The sequence below is a fragment of the Salvia hispanica genome, unplaced genomic scaffold, assembly GCF_023119035.1.
Source record: "Salvia hispanica cultivar TCC Black 2014 unplaced genomic scaffold, UniMelb_Shisp_WGS_1.0 HiC_scaffold_321, whole genome shotgun sequence".
NCBI lineage: Eukaryota > Viridiplantae > Streptophyta > Magnoliopsida > Lamiales > Lamiaceae > Salvia > Salvia hispanica.
Window position 1 is genome coordinate 66,315 of NW_025952049.1, and position 15,598 is coordinate 81,912.

The window sequence follows — 15,598 nt, forward strand, 5'->3', positions numbered from 1 at the left end:
ATGCTTGGACTTATATTAGATTCTAATAAGAGTAATTTATTAGTTTCATTAAGTTGCTCTAACAACTTTGTTTCAACAACATTAGCACAACATATCTTCATTTCGGAAATATGAATGGGATTTTTAATTGACGAATATAACATTTGAACTAAATAAGGACAGCTTGATTATGAGGGTTCGTTTGAAATGATTATTAAGATTTATGGGTTCTTTTCTTATTTTATTTTTTTCTCTGAAGATTGTGTTTCAAATTTTAGTTTTTAGATAAACTGGTCAAAAATATAGCTAGAATAACTCTACTATTGTTTACAATGTTAACTTAGTTACTACTTATAGTTTTTCTATTAAAATACGATTTTTTTGTTCCCTAAAGCGAAAAAACTAAAGCCAAAATAATATTCACAATTTCTAATAATAAATTCGGTAGCAAAAGTTGTTTTTTTTTTCAAGTGAAATAATCAAATTTGTCTCTCTACATGTTTTTGCTAGATTTAATTATCTCCAGTTGTAGGGACTAGGGATGAATAAATAAATAAAACACAACATAATTATGAAGAAATGAGAATATTTTTGAGAATGCATGTCTACTAATTAAAGATAAAAGCATGGCTGCAAGTATGCAACTTCAGTGATCTACATGAGTACTCTATTATTTTATTTATTCCTTTTCCCCTCAATGGATACATATATGATTATAGGAAAGAAAAAAAAATCAAGAATAAGGATTAGTTTATTACTACTATAATGGAATAATTAGGATTTCAAAAAGATAAAAAAAAAAAAAAAAAAAAAAAACTGCTGGTGTACTGATTAAAATTTTGACCCAATTTGCATTATTTAACTAATTATAGACTAGTCATTAGCTAGAACCTTAAATAAAGGCAAACAACTTCTTGGATAAATCAATTTTGCTAGTAAAAAAAGTATGACCATCATATTTCAGAGAAATTCTTTTTTTCTTTTTAAGATACCAACTTTGAGTTCTAATTAATCTACACGCTTTATGCAAGTACGAAGTTATTAATTCTATTATAATTACTAATTATGATAATATGGGTAAACTTAAACAAATGCAAAGCCATAAGATTTTGTTAAGAAATAATTAACATCCAAACCCAACATGAAAGCAACTTTTGAATGGTAGAACTATTGAAAACTGAGACCTAAACCTTATTTTAATGGGCAGATATTAGTTCACCAATCTATATCTAAAATATGGTAAAAAAAATAAAATAAAAAGAGAGGAAAATTTGAAAAAATAAAATTCTTTCTTTAAAAATTTCTCTATATGGATAAGGTCAAGTTATGGATAAACAACTTGCATTTAATAGTTAGTAGTAATATATATATTACTCCCTTATGTTTAAATTTTGCCCGAATTTTATTTGATCCGTCTATGAAATGTTATTATAAAACAAAAAGATATAAAGTGGGACCTACATTTGCCTAATTTTTTTCATTCGTTTTTCTTCTCATTTCTTAAAACCCGTGTCAAGTCATATTTGGACAACATTTCGTTGGGATAGAGTACCATTAATTCAAAATCCGATACACGTGTATTTTATTGTTTTCGGTAACTATAATTACCTGGTATGATAATGTGATTTTGTAACAAGTTTTACCTAATACATTACTCAAATATATAATAAATAGTGTTTGTGCAGTTTTTCAATTCCAACCCTTTTTAAATAACGACTTATTTGGACTTAAATTAAATCATTTTAATAATTATAGATCTATACAGGTATATAAAAGGGAGTTTTTGGAGATTTTGAATAATCATTTTATCTTGGGGGATGTAAATGCAATCAATATAAAATTAAGAAATTAATTCTAATAAATATATAATCATACTTAGTTTGTTTTCTGGAGATTAGTTTCTCATGTTTCATATATACGTGAGTGTAGCATGATCTCATAGAAACACCTACTTCCGGTGCCTAATTATTTCCTCCCTACTTTTGCGACATGATGCATTGGATGGTTCCGCAGTTCGCAAGTCAATCGAAGCCGACCTAGCCAACCGGAAATTTTGTGAAAATCGAAGACTGATTGCTGTAAGTTAATCAAAAGCATTGATGCGTTTCATTAAATCAAAGCCAATAATCACTAAATTTGCTTGTTGAGTTTTATCTAATTTGGTAATTAGAGTAGTATACAATAACTACTCTTACTAAATTTATATTTGATTTTGGTGAAATTAACAGTATTTGTTTTGGATTTGCTTCTTATTGATGTTTTTGGTTACGTTCATGGAATCATTTATGCTATATATATTCTCACCAAGACATATTCACCTTTCTCTCCCATTCCCAGGTAAATAAACTCACCAGTAGACATATTCACCTCTCTCCCATTCCCAGGTAAATAAATACTTTTATTTCTATTGTCACTTTGATTGATGTTAATTTGTAGTCTTAAAGCTTTATCTTCTTGATTTGGATGGCTAGGGAAGCCTCCACAAAATCATGGTGTGAAGTGTTCGATTATGTATCTTCAGGATCTACGTATCTTATCTTTCTTCTACGGATGATCCGTTTAATACATATTGATTATTGATTTTGTGCATTGTAGACTGATTTTGTTCTTTATTTTGTTGTTGTTTTAGGTAAGGCAGACTGACATTACCTACGAATCTTTGAAAAGTACGAATTGTGAATTGAAGGTTTTAATTTATAATGATGAGATTGATTTTAATTTTAAAGTTAATGTAGTGTACAAAGAATTTTTAAAAATGATGAGTAATTTTCCATTGTACATTTAATTCTTTATATTGATAGATTTTTATCTTCCTACTCAATGATTTATTATTTAAACATTATATCATGTGATTTGTTTCAAGTTTATTATGCTTCAATGTTGATTTGTATAGATTTTTTATTCTCATATGAATAAAATTAATTTATTTAATTAATTTAAAATTGAAAATTAATGTTTTAAAAATATATTTATCTTTATTCCTTTTTGGGGTGTCCACTATAAGTGATTTATTTCTATTTTTAAGAAAAAGTCATTTCTCTTACTTTATTTTCCACCAACTTTATTCTCTTCTCTTCTACTTTTCCCTCTCTCATACTTTTACTCTCTCCACTTTAACTTATTTAAATACCATTCCTTAAATCGCTACCCAAAAGAAGTAGGTCACTTATCTTGGGACGGAGGGAATACTACAAACTTATTATATTAGCAAAATAAAATATGAAAATGAAATTTAATTAATAGAATATTAATGATATCAAGCATGGCATGGAACGGCCACCATTGATCTATAAAGCTATCGCATCTCCACCGTCGATAGATTCTGTGGATTCTGCTGCAAGAAAATTATAGTTTAACTTGCTCCTCAACTTTAATTCTTTAAGTCCTTTTATTTCCAATACTCGATCAATGAAACAAGTGATAAAGATATTATCTGTCTTGAAATATAATTATATTGATCGTAGGAAAAGTTCTTGATTAGGACTGGTTACTGCGCTAATTACTTTGCAATCAAAAGTTGAAATTAGAATATAATTAGTCTTTGAATAAATTTCAACCTCAATTAATGCTATTTTTTGGGCAAAAGACAAAGTTCCGAATTTAAATGCATGGTGAATATTGTTTTTGCATGTACATATAGAATTTAAATGGTGGATGCATCCACTCATGTTTAAAATGAAATTCAAATTGAAAATAGCCACCATGATTTATTAAAATTAATAATCACAATTAGAGTGGATGCACCATCCATGTTTTTACACAATTAAGTAAAGCCATAATAAAGCCTGTTATTTACAAAAGAAAATGAAGAAGCTCAGTTGTCAAAGGGAAAAAACATGAAAAGATATGAGATATTGATTAAGATCAGGTATTTACTTTTAATCAAAAAGAGCAAATTCCACATGCACAAAGAGTGACAAAGCCATCATTTGCAAGCTAAGTCTCAAAAGCAAAATGAGTGAGTCCTCTTTTAGTGTGCGCTTCTATGGCCTATCCCTATTCTTCCCATTGCTTTGTTACGGACCCACACTTTCTCCATTGTAGGTTGAGGGTATACAAGTCATTCTCTTCAATGCACAAATTATGTTCTAACGCATACACAAATTCAACGATAAATAATGGGATACGGAAGAGTGAACGACATTCAGCGCGTACACAGGGTGCGACAAATAATCACATAGCGTGGAGTTATAGTCATAGCAGTGATAAAATAGGCTGTGCAATATGAATATTGGATAATGGGATGTGTAAGAGTGAGGAATAAATTATGAAGTATGAATGTTGGATAATGGCTTAGTGGATAATGAAAATTTGGAGTGCAAACTGTATGAACAGAGATGGTATTTAATTTGTCCCCATTTAGACTAGTGATGTAGCATGTGTAAATTTGACATGATTATTTATTTTCTTCTCTAGGAACAGAATCTCTTGATTCATTATTGTTGGCTGTATAGATGCCCTAATTGGTAAAAATGAGGTTGAAGTTGAAAGCATGTTCACTCTCATGGAAAGCTGTCAGCTCAAAGAGGATTCCCATTTCACCTTCTGTCTGTTTCAGTGGTTGTTACGGTTAACTCTATCACATAATAATGAGCAAAGAGAATACTTCTAGGTCACTCCTCCGAGGCAAAACGTTTTAACAACTAAGCTACATTTCATCATTTCCACAATGTTTAAGAACAACACCTACACATAGCATCATCGCAAAACTATACGAGGCAGTGAAGGGGTAATAGGCCCTTCAACCTTAAGGCATGGTGGCCAATGACTAAAGTGATGGAATATGAAGAGAGATTCAATGGAAAATGGTCCAATTTGTTCTCTTTTCTAGAAACTTATCCTTCACTTTCAATGTCTAGGGACAAAGAATAGAAGGAATTGTAGGGACACACATGAATTCCTATCACAATCACAACCAGAACTACTTTATTAATGAGGACAGAGAAAGATATTTCTACAGACACATATATACACACACTGATTAAGTGCAATATGGTTGTTTAAGGGATAAATGCAAACACTGATTAAGGTTGTAACAATACACATATCTGACACAAATGTTACATTGAGAAAATATGCAAAGGAAACACCAGAGAGAATATCTTCTTGAAACTACATAGTTATTAGTACATCATTTCTCAGTGGAAGTGGTATTATTAGCAATGAGGAGAAAGTGTTAGCCGCCGTGTTGTGGTTTACCAGGAGCAGGTGGGATATAGGGCATTAGAGGAGTACCGTGCTGGATGGGTCCGTGTCTTATTGAAGCCTTCGAGTTTGGGACTGGATCAATGGGCGGTAATCCTCCAGACTGAAACGATCTTCATCTTCGTCTGGTGTAGGAGGATGCCTATTCTCCTTAAGCTTCCTGCTTTTCAGTACCAATGCCATAGCATTGCTCCCTCTTGAAACCATACCTTGAATCATGATAAGATCAAAAATATGTTGAGGAAAATCATATGGATTAGGGCAAACATCAAGCAATAGCGAGGTGAAAATTCATCTTCAATACTAGATTAACTTGATGTGCTTTATCTATATGTGCATTATATACGTCTCTAAAAGAAAATAAATATATATTCTAGCAAAAAGATCAAATTTTTCACATAAAAAACCGTCAAGAAGAGCTTCTGTGGTCAATGAAGACCATAAATTTATGATATCAAAAGCATAAATTTCATTATTTTGAGGTAGATAAAGATTGATGGGATTGAGGAATTTTAAGTAATTGTTAATATACAGTAAAATTGAAATCCATATTTCAAAAATCCTTCCAAAATGTTACCTCAAAGCTCTAAATTTTAAACTCCAGCTATCAGATTCCATCAAAATAATTCTGCAAACATAAATTATGTCTCGAATTCTATTTTTTTATGCTGTGTTTACTTTCAATGATTAACAATGATAACTGACTAAGAAAATGATTTTACCAATAAGATTAATAATTAGATATTCGATTCAAATAATTAATTGATTGCAATATCTGTTATCAAAATTAAACCATGCACCCAATCATTTTTTAAACAAAACTTTGCATTTACATGATCACCAAATTGCATATATTTTATCCAAAACGTTGCATGCAGAGACAATCAAATTTCCCAACAATCAAAAAGCATCACTAATCCGGATTATAACTTTAAATTCATTAATTCCCTTATCCAACAAAGCAAGTACTTTATTATCTATAGATTTTGGTAGATTAATTTTTTAATGCAAAAAAAATTATATAAAAAAAGAAAAAATATCAGACAAAAGTTACCTGGATTTGAGCTCAATTTTTCTCCACAAGAAAATCCATGGTAAACAAAAGCAGCTGTCCCAATCAACAAGAGCAAACACAAGAATCCAAAACCTCTATTTCAAAAACAGAAAAAAAAGTTTTCTCGACACGAAAATGCCAAAAAAAGGAGAAATTGCAGAAATTACAGAGAAAGAAACAAAGAAGCAGCCCCGACTTATATAACAAACTCAACCCATTTACAAATTTCTCTCGATTTCTTCTTCGATTCAGTCGACCGCGAAATCCGTAGAGATAAGGAGAAACAGCCCATACCCTAAAATTAATGAATACAGCAACAAAAATTGGGAGCGAAATAGCAATCGTGATAAATGATCATGTGAGCTTTCGCTGTCTATGGGATTTAATTTTCCTCAATTTTGCTGCACAAATTTGCAGAGGTGTAAATGTGTGAGGTGAAGGAATTCAATGCAAGATTGGTGTTTTGATAAAATACAACATGGCTATTTATTTCAACCACATTAAATCATGTTTAAAAATTATCTTTATCTTGGAGGATGTTGGGCTTGCATGTGGACTTGGCATTTTGCCATAGAGTAGAATTGAGGCAAATTTAATAAAATTGAAGAAGAATGAAGATAAAAACATAAAGAAACAAGGTTATTATGTAATCATCATATAGGAAGATAGAGTGAATTTGTAAAGCCTTTAAAGGTCAGACAAAAATAATTTCAGATGCTGAAAACTAAGAATAATAAAAGAAACCAAGAGAAGGTAATTGCAGCATCCCAAGAATGGGAAAGGGTTTTTTGATTCCAACAAACATACAGTTGGAGAGCCACCATAACATCATACATTAGCCATCTCCAGTATCCCTTCTACATAAAGAAAAAACCCAAAAAGAGAAACCTATGTTTGAGTGTAGGGAGAAACATCATAGGACATTTACATGAAGATATTCACAAATTCTCCAATGAACAAGAGAAAATAGGATACCGAGTACTGTATAAGACAGCAAAATGGTATGATCTTCACAGCTCACACACACTGCATATGCATGTTGTTCAAAAGTCCAAAGCAGGAGCAGGTTAATTAAGATCAGGGCAAAGCAAGGAGGAGCACTGCGCCCACTGGAACCTCCACGAACGCCCTTTCTGCTTCTGGCGAGGTCTGCCTCGTTCCTCTTCAGCAAGTCCCATAAGATATGGACATCCTCGTACTCACATGTCCTCACGTCTTTGTGAAGTTTAATGAGCCCTGAAAGATGCCAAAACGACGCTAGGTATTTAGAAATAGCTTATATCTAGTGCAATCAATATACAAAGCTAATGTAACCACATTACACAGAATGAGAGAAAAATGGCATCTTTGATTTTACAAGAAGCAAAATTTGAAAGAACTAATTATGTCACAATTGTGCAATCTGTTTATGATAATAACTATGCTAATTTCACTCCTCTTGCCTTACTCCACCTTCCTCTACTTTAGGCATCAATTCACTGTTGGGAGTTCCATGCCATAGTTAAAAGTGATGATACAGAGTTAAGCTCAATGAAGTTGAAGTGATGATACAGAGTTACTCTATTTGACAATAACTAACAACTCCATCATTCATCTATTCTTCATTTTAACATTTTTTATTTTTCCCCACTTTTAATCAAATTGGCTCCTCCTTAAATCAATTTACACCTACAAGCTACAACTAAACTATTTGAACTATTAATATTCTACATGCTCAATTTTGAAATAAATAAGAAAATAGGAGTAAAGGGAAGAACTTGGGGAATTCCTAAATCAGAGAAGATTAAACCCTCGATAGCAACAGAATTTCATGAAAATTGAAAATTGGAAACAAACCTGTTTTACGAAATCCAAACCTTCTGGAGACTCTGCCCCAAACTTTCCGCATCGGAATCACCATTTTCTCCCACCAAATCACCTCCGTCATGACCATCTCAGTCTCAGATCAAATCAAACACACTCCACTCCACAAAACCCCTGAAAAGTATTCAAAAAATTTTAATCAAACTAACCGAAACAACATCGCAATCTCAACCAACCTCACGCACAAACAAACCTCTGCGTGTGTGTACGGAAATTGGCCCCTCTGAATGAGAGGAGAGATGGAGCCTGGAGGATTGAATAAATGGTGATTGATAGCAGCCTGAATTGGTTTCCCGTTAGATTTCATTCATATAACTGCAATGGGGGACGCGTGTCATGTGTGAGTGGTGGGGCAGATATTTCCTGCACCTAGTGTCCACGTGGAGGCCAGAGGTTGGGAAGCGTCGATATCGTTTGTGGACCTGTGTTAGTTTAAGGCCGCCCATTGCCGTCACTGCCATCGTGCTTTCAATTTCATAATTCTATAATATATTTATGGTTCTCATAATTTTATTTTTTATATATAGCGGTATTAAAGAAGAGCTTTTAATTGGTCATGTAGTTGACAAATTTGACATGTTTATCCCTACAGAAAGAGAGATACTTATGTCATCACCATTTTTTTATTTTTTAGTAATTGTTATTATTCGTCAATTTTATTTTTGTACATTTTAGTTTAATTTTTCAATGAATATTTGATTAGTGGCAAAGAGAAACCGCCCAAGGCCCAAAATAGTTATTTCTTCGCAAGCCCAAGATGAAGCCCTGTTTTCGAATTCTGACGCACCATTGTTGTCCGTACAATCAACCCAGAATAAAAAAGAAAAAGAAAAAGAAAAAATAAAAATACTATCAGCTGCAAAAACGAAATCTCCACCGGAGAATCCAAGCTTGTGATGTCGCAAGCTAGAGTGTACACTGACGTGAACGTTCATCGGCCTCGCCAATACTGGGATTATGAGTCTCTCGCCGTTCAATGGGGTATTTCATTGCCGCTCTTCTATTTTTTGCCCAATTTTTGTGCAACTTTTCTACTACTATTATTTATGAGTTATAATTCATAGTTGATACATAAATTTATGATTGAAAGTTAAATGTTGAGTTAATTTTAGTTGGAGGTGTTTGTGAATGATTTGATTGAGATGTATGGTTTTGTATGCACATAATCATACATCTCGTTTTTTTTTTCATTCATACTTGCCTTAGATTGATTGAGCATATGAATAAGGTTTTTTGGTCACATAAGTTACTAATTCCGGCTGGAGTTGATTAGAATGTTGCCGGGCAGTTAAAAATTGGACATATGTAGTAGCAACAGAGTGTTTGTTTTGGTCTCTTTCGAGCTTTAGCTGCTGTAAACTACTAGTAGTTGTTTTAGCTTGTTATAGGCCGGATATAAGGAGGTTAATACGTTAAGCACAACTCGTTCGTGTTGTTTTTGCTGTGTTTTATGATAATATCCTTTTGTATTTAAGTGTTGCTTTTAGATGTTTTTTGTTGTTTCGGTTACATGATTGTGCTTTCTGGTTTATTTAGAGATCAAGATGATTATGAAGTTGTTCGAAAAGTGGGGAGGGGAAAATATAGTGAGGTCTTCGAAGGTATAAATGTGGCAAATAATGAAAGGTGCGTCATCAAAATTCTCAAACCAGTCAAGAAGAAGAAGGTAATTTTGTATTTTTTTTGTCGGGTGCCGGTAAAGGGAAGAATGTTGATGGAATTTTTAGTTAGGTGCCTACTTAGGTTTCAGTATTATGCATAAACTCTCTACAGTGGTCATATATCTGCATCATGTTATCTCTTTTAATGTATTTTATACATGTCCTGTTATAGCTTTATTGAGAACTACATGGAGATCTTCTTTGAAATTTATTAATTACATTAGTTTGGGTCCTCCAAGACGGATAGTTCCTTTTGCCTTATGCTATATAAAACATTTGTTGCAAGGATTATTTTTTGGAACTTCATTTAGTTTAACTTTGGGGCTGAAAGAACTAAGAAGTTCAAATATCAGTATGCAACTTCTTTGTAGACAAAATTCTTTAAATTTGATGATACACTCTCTACTCTGTTGGCTTCTTTTTAAGTTAGATCTGATCAAAGTAGTAAATTTTAAATTCAATCTCTATATAATTCTTTCCACATATCGGAATATAAGAAGTATCGGGGATATGCAATAGCACATCCTTATTGCTTATTTGCCTACAATTGTAGTGAATGTTGATTGGTAACTCTTTTTCAAATGATGCAGATAAAGAGGGAGATTAAGATACTTCAAAACCTTTGTGGAGGTCCAAATATTGTGAAGCTTCTAGATATAGTTAGAGATCAGCATTCAAAGACGCCTAGCTTGGTGTTTGAATTTGTGAACAACAATGACTTTAGAACCTTGTACCCAACATTGACTGATTATGATATACGCTACTACATTTACGAGCTTCTGAAGGTCTCTTTTCTATCTTATTAATATTTCCTATACATGGAATTTTGTTATTTTGTACAGTATCTCTTTTTTCTTGTTAGGTTTTGTTTTATTATTCATTTATTTGTCAATGATCATTTTATGCAGCTTATAGCTGGGTTGTTGTGAATCAATGTATTGTTCCTGAATAGGAATTGCTTTGAGAATCTGAGATATTGGAGTATTGCCTCACTGCTGTGTGATTATGGAAGTATGCATTATTGTTTCCTCTTGAGAAGATTTCATCTCTCAATTATAAGTTATTTTATATTCTAATAACTATTAGGTTGGTCCTGCCAGGGTATTTCATGTTTGAACGTTTGTAAGTATCACGTGATTATGCAAAAGCTCCCGCTTCATGATCATAGATGAATATGCAGTACCTTAGTTTTTTGTTTTTCTTTCCCCTCTAATATATGTAAGACGCATCTATTTGCTTTTAGTTATGTGCTGTTTTATTCTATTGGAAAATTGAGTCACAATTTTGCATCGATGATGAAATTCCAGGGTTTGGGAACTTGATCTGCTATACAAATCTACTTAGTTACAGCATTGGCTTATAGCTTCTATACAGGCATATCCAGTTGCACTGTAGAATGGCAAGGCTATTTATGACCTGCAATATTTTAGTCCCTTATCTCCTCTTATAACTTGCAACTTGTTAATATATGCTTATTGTAGATGACTTAGCATTTAACTCACTTTTCAGCAAGGGTCACATAATCTACTTCCAGGATGACTGCAATACCAAAAGCACAAGCACTAGTTCTTGCACTGAATTCATTTTATACTTATTAAATGATAGCTTTTATTTTATTGAACTTGGATTCTATTTCGTGTATTTATTGTATCTTTTGAGCTTTTGTATGCAACTCTGATGGTGTTTGGGTTAATCTTCAGCAGCTACCATCATACCATGTTGATTTGTGCTAATCTTATGGTTGATCGGGTGGTTATACATTCTGGATGACAATTGTTATATCAGTTTATTTTTTCACCTGGGTAGGTAGATATTCTGGTAGTTGGTGGCCTGGTTTAAGAGATTATTTTGTATCCAAATATGCAGGCTCTCGATATTGCCATTCACAAGGGATAATGCATAGAGACGTGAAGCCTCATAATGTGATGATTGATCATGAGTTGCGGAAACTTCGCTGATAGATTGGGGCTTGCTGAATTCTATCACCCTGGCAAAGAATACAATGTCAGAGTGGCTTCAAGGTCTTCAATTTAAATTTTTTAAGTTTTAGTCCTTTAAATTTGGGTTGGGACCAGGGAGCTGTAATGTTGAAAAAGGTCATGGCCATAACATCCTTAGCAATCCCACATGAGCTGCTTTTTCTTCTGAGTTTTTCCTGAAGTTTGGCTGATCCAGAAAATAATGTATTTAATCCTCTCATGTTGCTCGAAAGCCTGTGTTGAATTGTGTTACTAACTTGTGGCATTTTGTCTTTGGAATTATCCTCAGATATTTTAAAGGGCCTGAACTACTTGTGGACTTGCAAGACTATGACTACTCTCTAGACATGTGGAGTCTTGGTTGTATGTTTGCTGGGATGGTAAGAATTAGTTTTTGTTTACTTGATCTGTATTTGCTATAGTTACAGTTGCTGGACAATAATATTCTTCCAACTTGCAGATTTTTTAAAAAAACCATTCTTTTATGGTCATGATAACCAAGATCAGCTTGTCAAAATTGCCAAGGTACATTTACTTTCTAGATTTTCCATCATCCTGGATAGTTATTTTCAAAAAGTTGATTGCTTACCGGGCAAATTGCATTACTTGCTTTGAAGTAAACATATATGATTTATCTTCTTTTATTGCTCTTTTAACGCATGGCATGGCATTATGTGTTACATTGGTTGGTGATTGAGGACTACACGGTAACAATTTAAACTTTTTGATCACGGGTTCTAGAATTAGAGGGTTTTGTACCATTATCGGTCTGATGCATTCATTCTAGGGCTGTTTATGCTGTAAATATGTCAAACTTGATAATTGAAGATTATTTTCTCTTGGTAATAAAGGTATGCTTTTTTTATTAACTTTTGACTTCACAGGTCCTTGGTACAGATGAGCTGAATGCATATTTAGACCATTACCATCTTGAGCTGGATCCTCAACTTGATGCTCTTGTTGGAAGGTAGTTAAAAGCATATTTTTCTCTTGTTGATTATGCTGAATGCAGTTATCTTCTCTGTATGGTTCAATGAGTTGATACATGCAACCAATTAATATGCACTGGCTTGAGTTAAGATAATTTATTGTTGTCGACTTGTCGTTTTTTCCCCAGGACACTAGGAAGCCCTGGTCGAGTTTGTTAATTCAGACAATCAACATCTCATCTCACCAGAGGTTATTTAGTCTTTGAAAACTTAAGAAGATTTTCTTTCTATTTCTCTTGTAAGTTGTAAGACTAACATTTCTGTTGATTTCTTTGGTTTCCAAGCGTTGAGCAGGCTATAGATTTTCTGGATAAGCTTCTCCTCTATGATCATCAAAGTAGACTTACAGCCAAGGAAGCAATGGTAAGTATATGGCTTCTGTCTTCTATTTCTGTTACCCTCTCCAAAATTCTAAAATATTCTAATTAGTGCGGTTGTCATAATAAAAAGAAATTTTGATGATGTTTTTGGCTCCATGTCTTTGTTTCCCAGAGGCTGCATCCATTTTTTGATGATGTTTTTTTTGGGTCTTCTGCAATTAGCACTGTTGTAAAACACTCTTGTCACTCTCTGTTACAGGCTCATCCATACTTCAACCAAGTCGGGCTGCTGAAACTAGCCAGGGCGCGGATGCAGTTGCAGTAGCTCGAATTCTCACATTCTCCGGTTTCATATAATCGTTTCTAATATGGCACCGAAGGGTCAGGCTGAAATCCAGTTTCATGCCTTCATTCCAAATTTTCCAACATTATCAAAAGATTGTACAATATAAATCTCTACTTAATTGTTACACCAACTTTGTGGTTTTAGTTTATAAAATCAGTGCATGTTTTATTATTTACTGATCCATCTTCTCAAATTTCGATATATGAAAACTGCCCAAATCTTTAGATGTTATGGGAAATTTTGGAAAAGTATCAAACATCAACTGTCAACAGTTGTGATATAAAAGGACAGAGGAGGGATATAGAGTGAGAAAATATGACCTTGTTTCAGATTTTCAAGACACTAAACAATCAAAAGTTTAGGATATTATCTCAGCAACAAAACTGAAACAGCTTCAAAACATTGACAGACTTGAGATATAGTTGAAACCCATTTCACGGTAGCTTCTCGTCACTTCTTCAGGTGGGAAACAAGTATAGGCATCGGCCTTCGGATGCTTGCCTCTGCGTGTTCTCTGCATTTCACCTCCGAGTAGTGCAGATGAAAGTTGCATACAAACCTTGCACTGCAATTTAGGACCAGCAACAATGAGGTTAATACATGAACCGGCACGAAAATGGTCAACGCTATTCTGGATTTTAAAAAAATGCACGAGACTAGCGACATTATCAAACCACACTGTTTAGAACCTACAGTAATGGATCATGTTAAGTTCATCCAAATATGCACCTACTTTCCCAGCCACTACTCGACGAGACAAGTTGAAACAACTAAGAAATGTAGTCCGTCAAGAGATTCATTTCGAGCTTCAGTAAAATAGACCATTAGATGAGAGAAGTTGATACTTCACAAGACAAATGAGCTTGGCCGTCTATCTACAATATCAAGATCCAAGATAAATTGTGGGTTGGACTTGGAGCAGCGTTGCAGCACAAAACACATAGTCCATCTTCTGAACCAAAACTAAAACTTAGAAAGGCTCTAATCGGATTCGATTCGGATTCGGATCAAATCAGAACCAATTTGCTCTAGCATTTTAATGGGCACTTATCAAACTCAAGATTTATCATATATTCATATGTAATCAGAAATCAGAAAATATTTATGCAAAACATACTATTCAGACATATATCATGAAAACTAATTAACTCTGGACAAAAAAAATAGAAGTAAAATAGAGAAAAGATCAGGGTGTCACATTTCATATTGAATCAATAGCACTAATCAGGAGCCATAACACTCAGCAGTAATTTTTCAGTTCACCAAAAATTCACAAAAACCAACAATAGGAAACCACATAAAAATCAGACAAGACATTATTCGGCACATAAAAACCCGGAAATGCAAGCAAAATAAACAAGATATCACAATAACTCAGATTAATCAGCAATAAACATAGTAAGAATAAGATTTATACAAAAAACAATAATAATAAAAAAAACCGGGATGGTCAGAGCCTTCTTGTTAGTTTCGAGCTGACTTCCTGCACAGAATCCGATCAATTATATAAAAATAATAAAAAAAATTAAAAAAGGAAAAATAGATCAGCTTCCGATCCCTACCATGAAAATCGAAACACTAATAAAAGTGTACAGAAATGTGAGGTACCTTTCTGGCCTTTGAGCTTCTCCATATTTCTCTCTCTAGCCATCTTTGCCTTCTGGCCATTGCCGCCACCCATGGCTTCTACCTCCTTCCTCTCTCTGCCTCTCTCCCTCTTTTTTCTTTTTCTTTTCTTTTAGGAAATTTAAAACATTTATTCTTCCTATTTATCATAGCTCATTTTTCTCTTGCGCATAATTTTATTAGTAGTAATTGAAATAGAATCTTAAAAAAATACTCGTAGCCTCTTTTCAACTTTCTATAATAGAAATTCACGCCTTATTTCGAAAGTCGATGGAATTTAATCTCAAGTCTTGAATCAAATTTGTATTTTGGTCATATATTTAAAATTATTTTTGGCATTTACTCTAGATTCTAATGAATACGATTAATAGATAACATGAAGATATGTGTTCCTCCTTGATAATGCTTTCTTTCTTATAAGTATTTGTGTGTTGTTTTCTTAACTATTTGGAACTTCTTATATATTTAAAAAGGCATTAATCGTAGCATTCGGTATAGTTGCTGCATCATACATCGGTTTTACACATTGCTTATATTGCTACAAATCAATGTATGAACTATGAACAAAACAAGTAC

At 33.2% G+C, this 15,598-nt stretch overlaps 1 protein-coding gene, 2 long non-coding RNA genes and 1 pseudogene across 3 annotated transcripts; 1 reads left to right on the forward strand and 3 right to left on the reverse strand.

The window, feature by feature from the left end:
* Positions 1-5,345: 5,345 nt before the first annotated feature.
* LOC125198905 lies at positions 5,346-6,921 on the reverse strand. The gene is made up of 2 exons (XR_007172484.1): positions 6,239-6,921; positions 5,346-5,393 (listed from the first exon to the last, which is right to left on the reverse strand). It is a non-coding gene; the product is annotated as an uncharacterized LOC125198905 (long non-coding RNA).
* A 145-nt stretch (positions 6,922-7,066) lies between these two features.
* Positions 7,067-8,210, reverse strand: LOC125198912. The gene is made up of 3 exons (XM_048097149.1): positions 8,075-8,210; positions 7,214-7,474; positions 7,067-7,095 (listed from the first exon to the last, which is right to left on the reverse strand). The coding sequence occupies exons 1-3, from the start codon at positions 8,169-8,171 to the stop codon at positions 7,067-7,069; spliced, it is 387 nt and encodes a 128-aa protein (XP_047953106.1). The 5' UTR covers positions 8,172-8,210.
* A 1,160-nt stretch (positions 8,211-9,370) lies between these two features.
* LOC125198913 lies at positions 9,371-13,375 on the forward strand (annotated as a pseudogene).
* Positions 13,376-13,943: 568 nt separating this feature from the next.
* Positions 13,944-15,112, reverse strand: LOC125198897. Its single transcript, XR_007172482.1, has 3 exons — positions 15,005-15,112; positions 14,814-14,879; positions 13,944-13,961 (listed from the first exon to the last, which is right to left on the reverse strand). It is a non-coding gene; the product is annotated as an uncharacterized LOC125198897 (long non-coding RNA).
* Between the last annotated feature and the right edge of the window lie 486 nt (positions 15,113-15,598).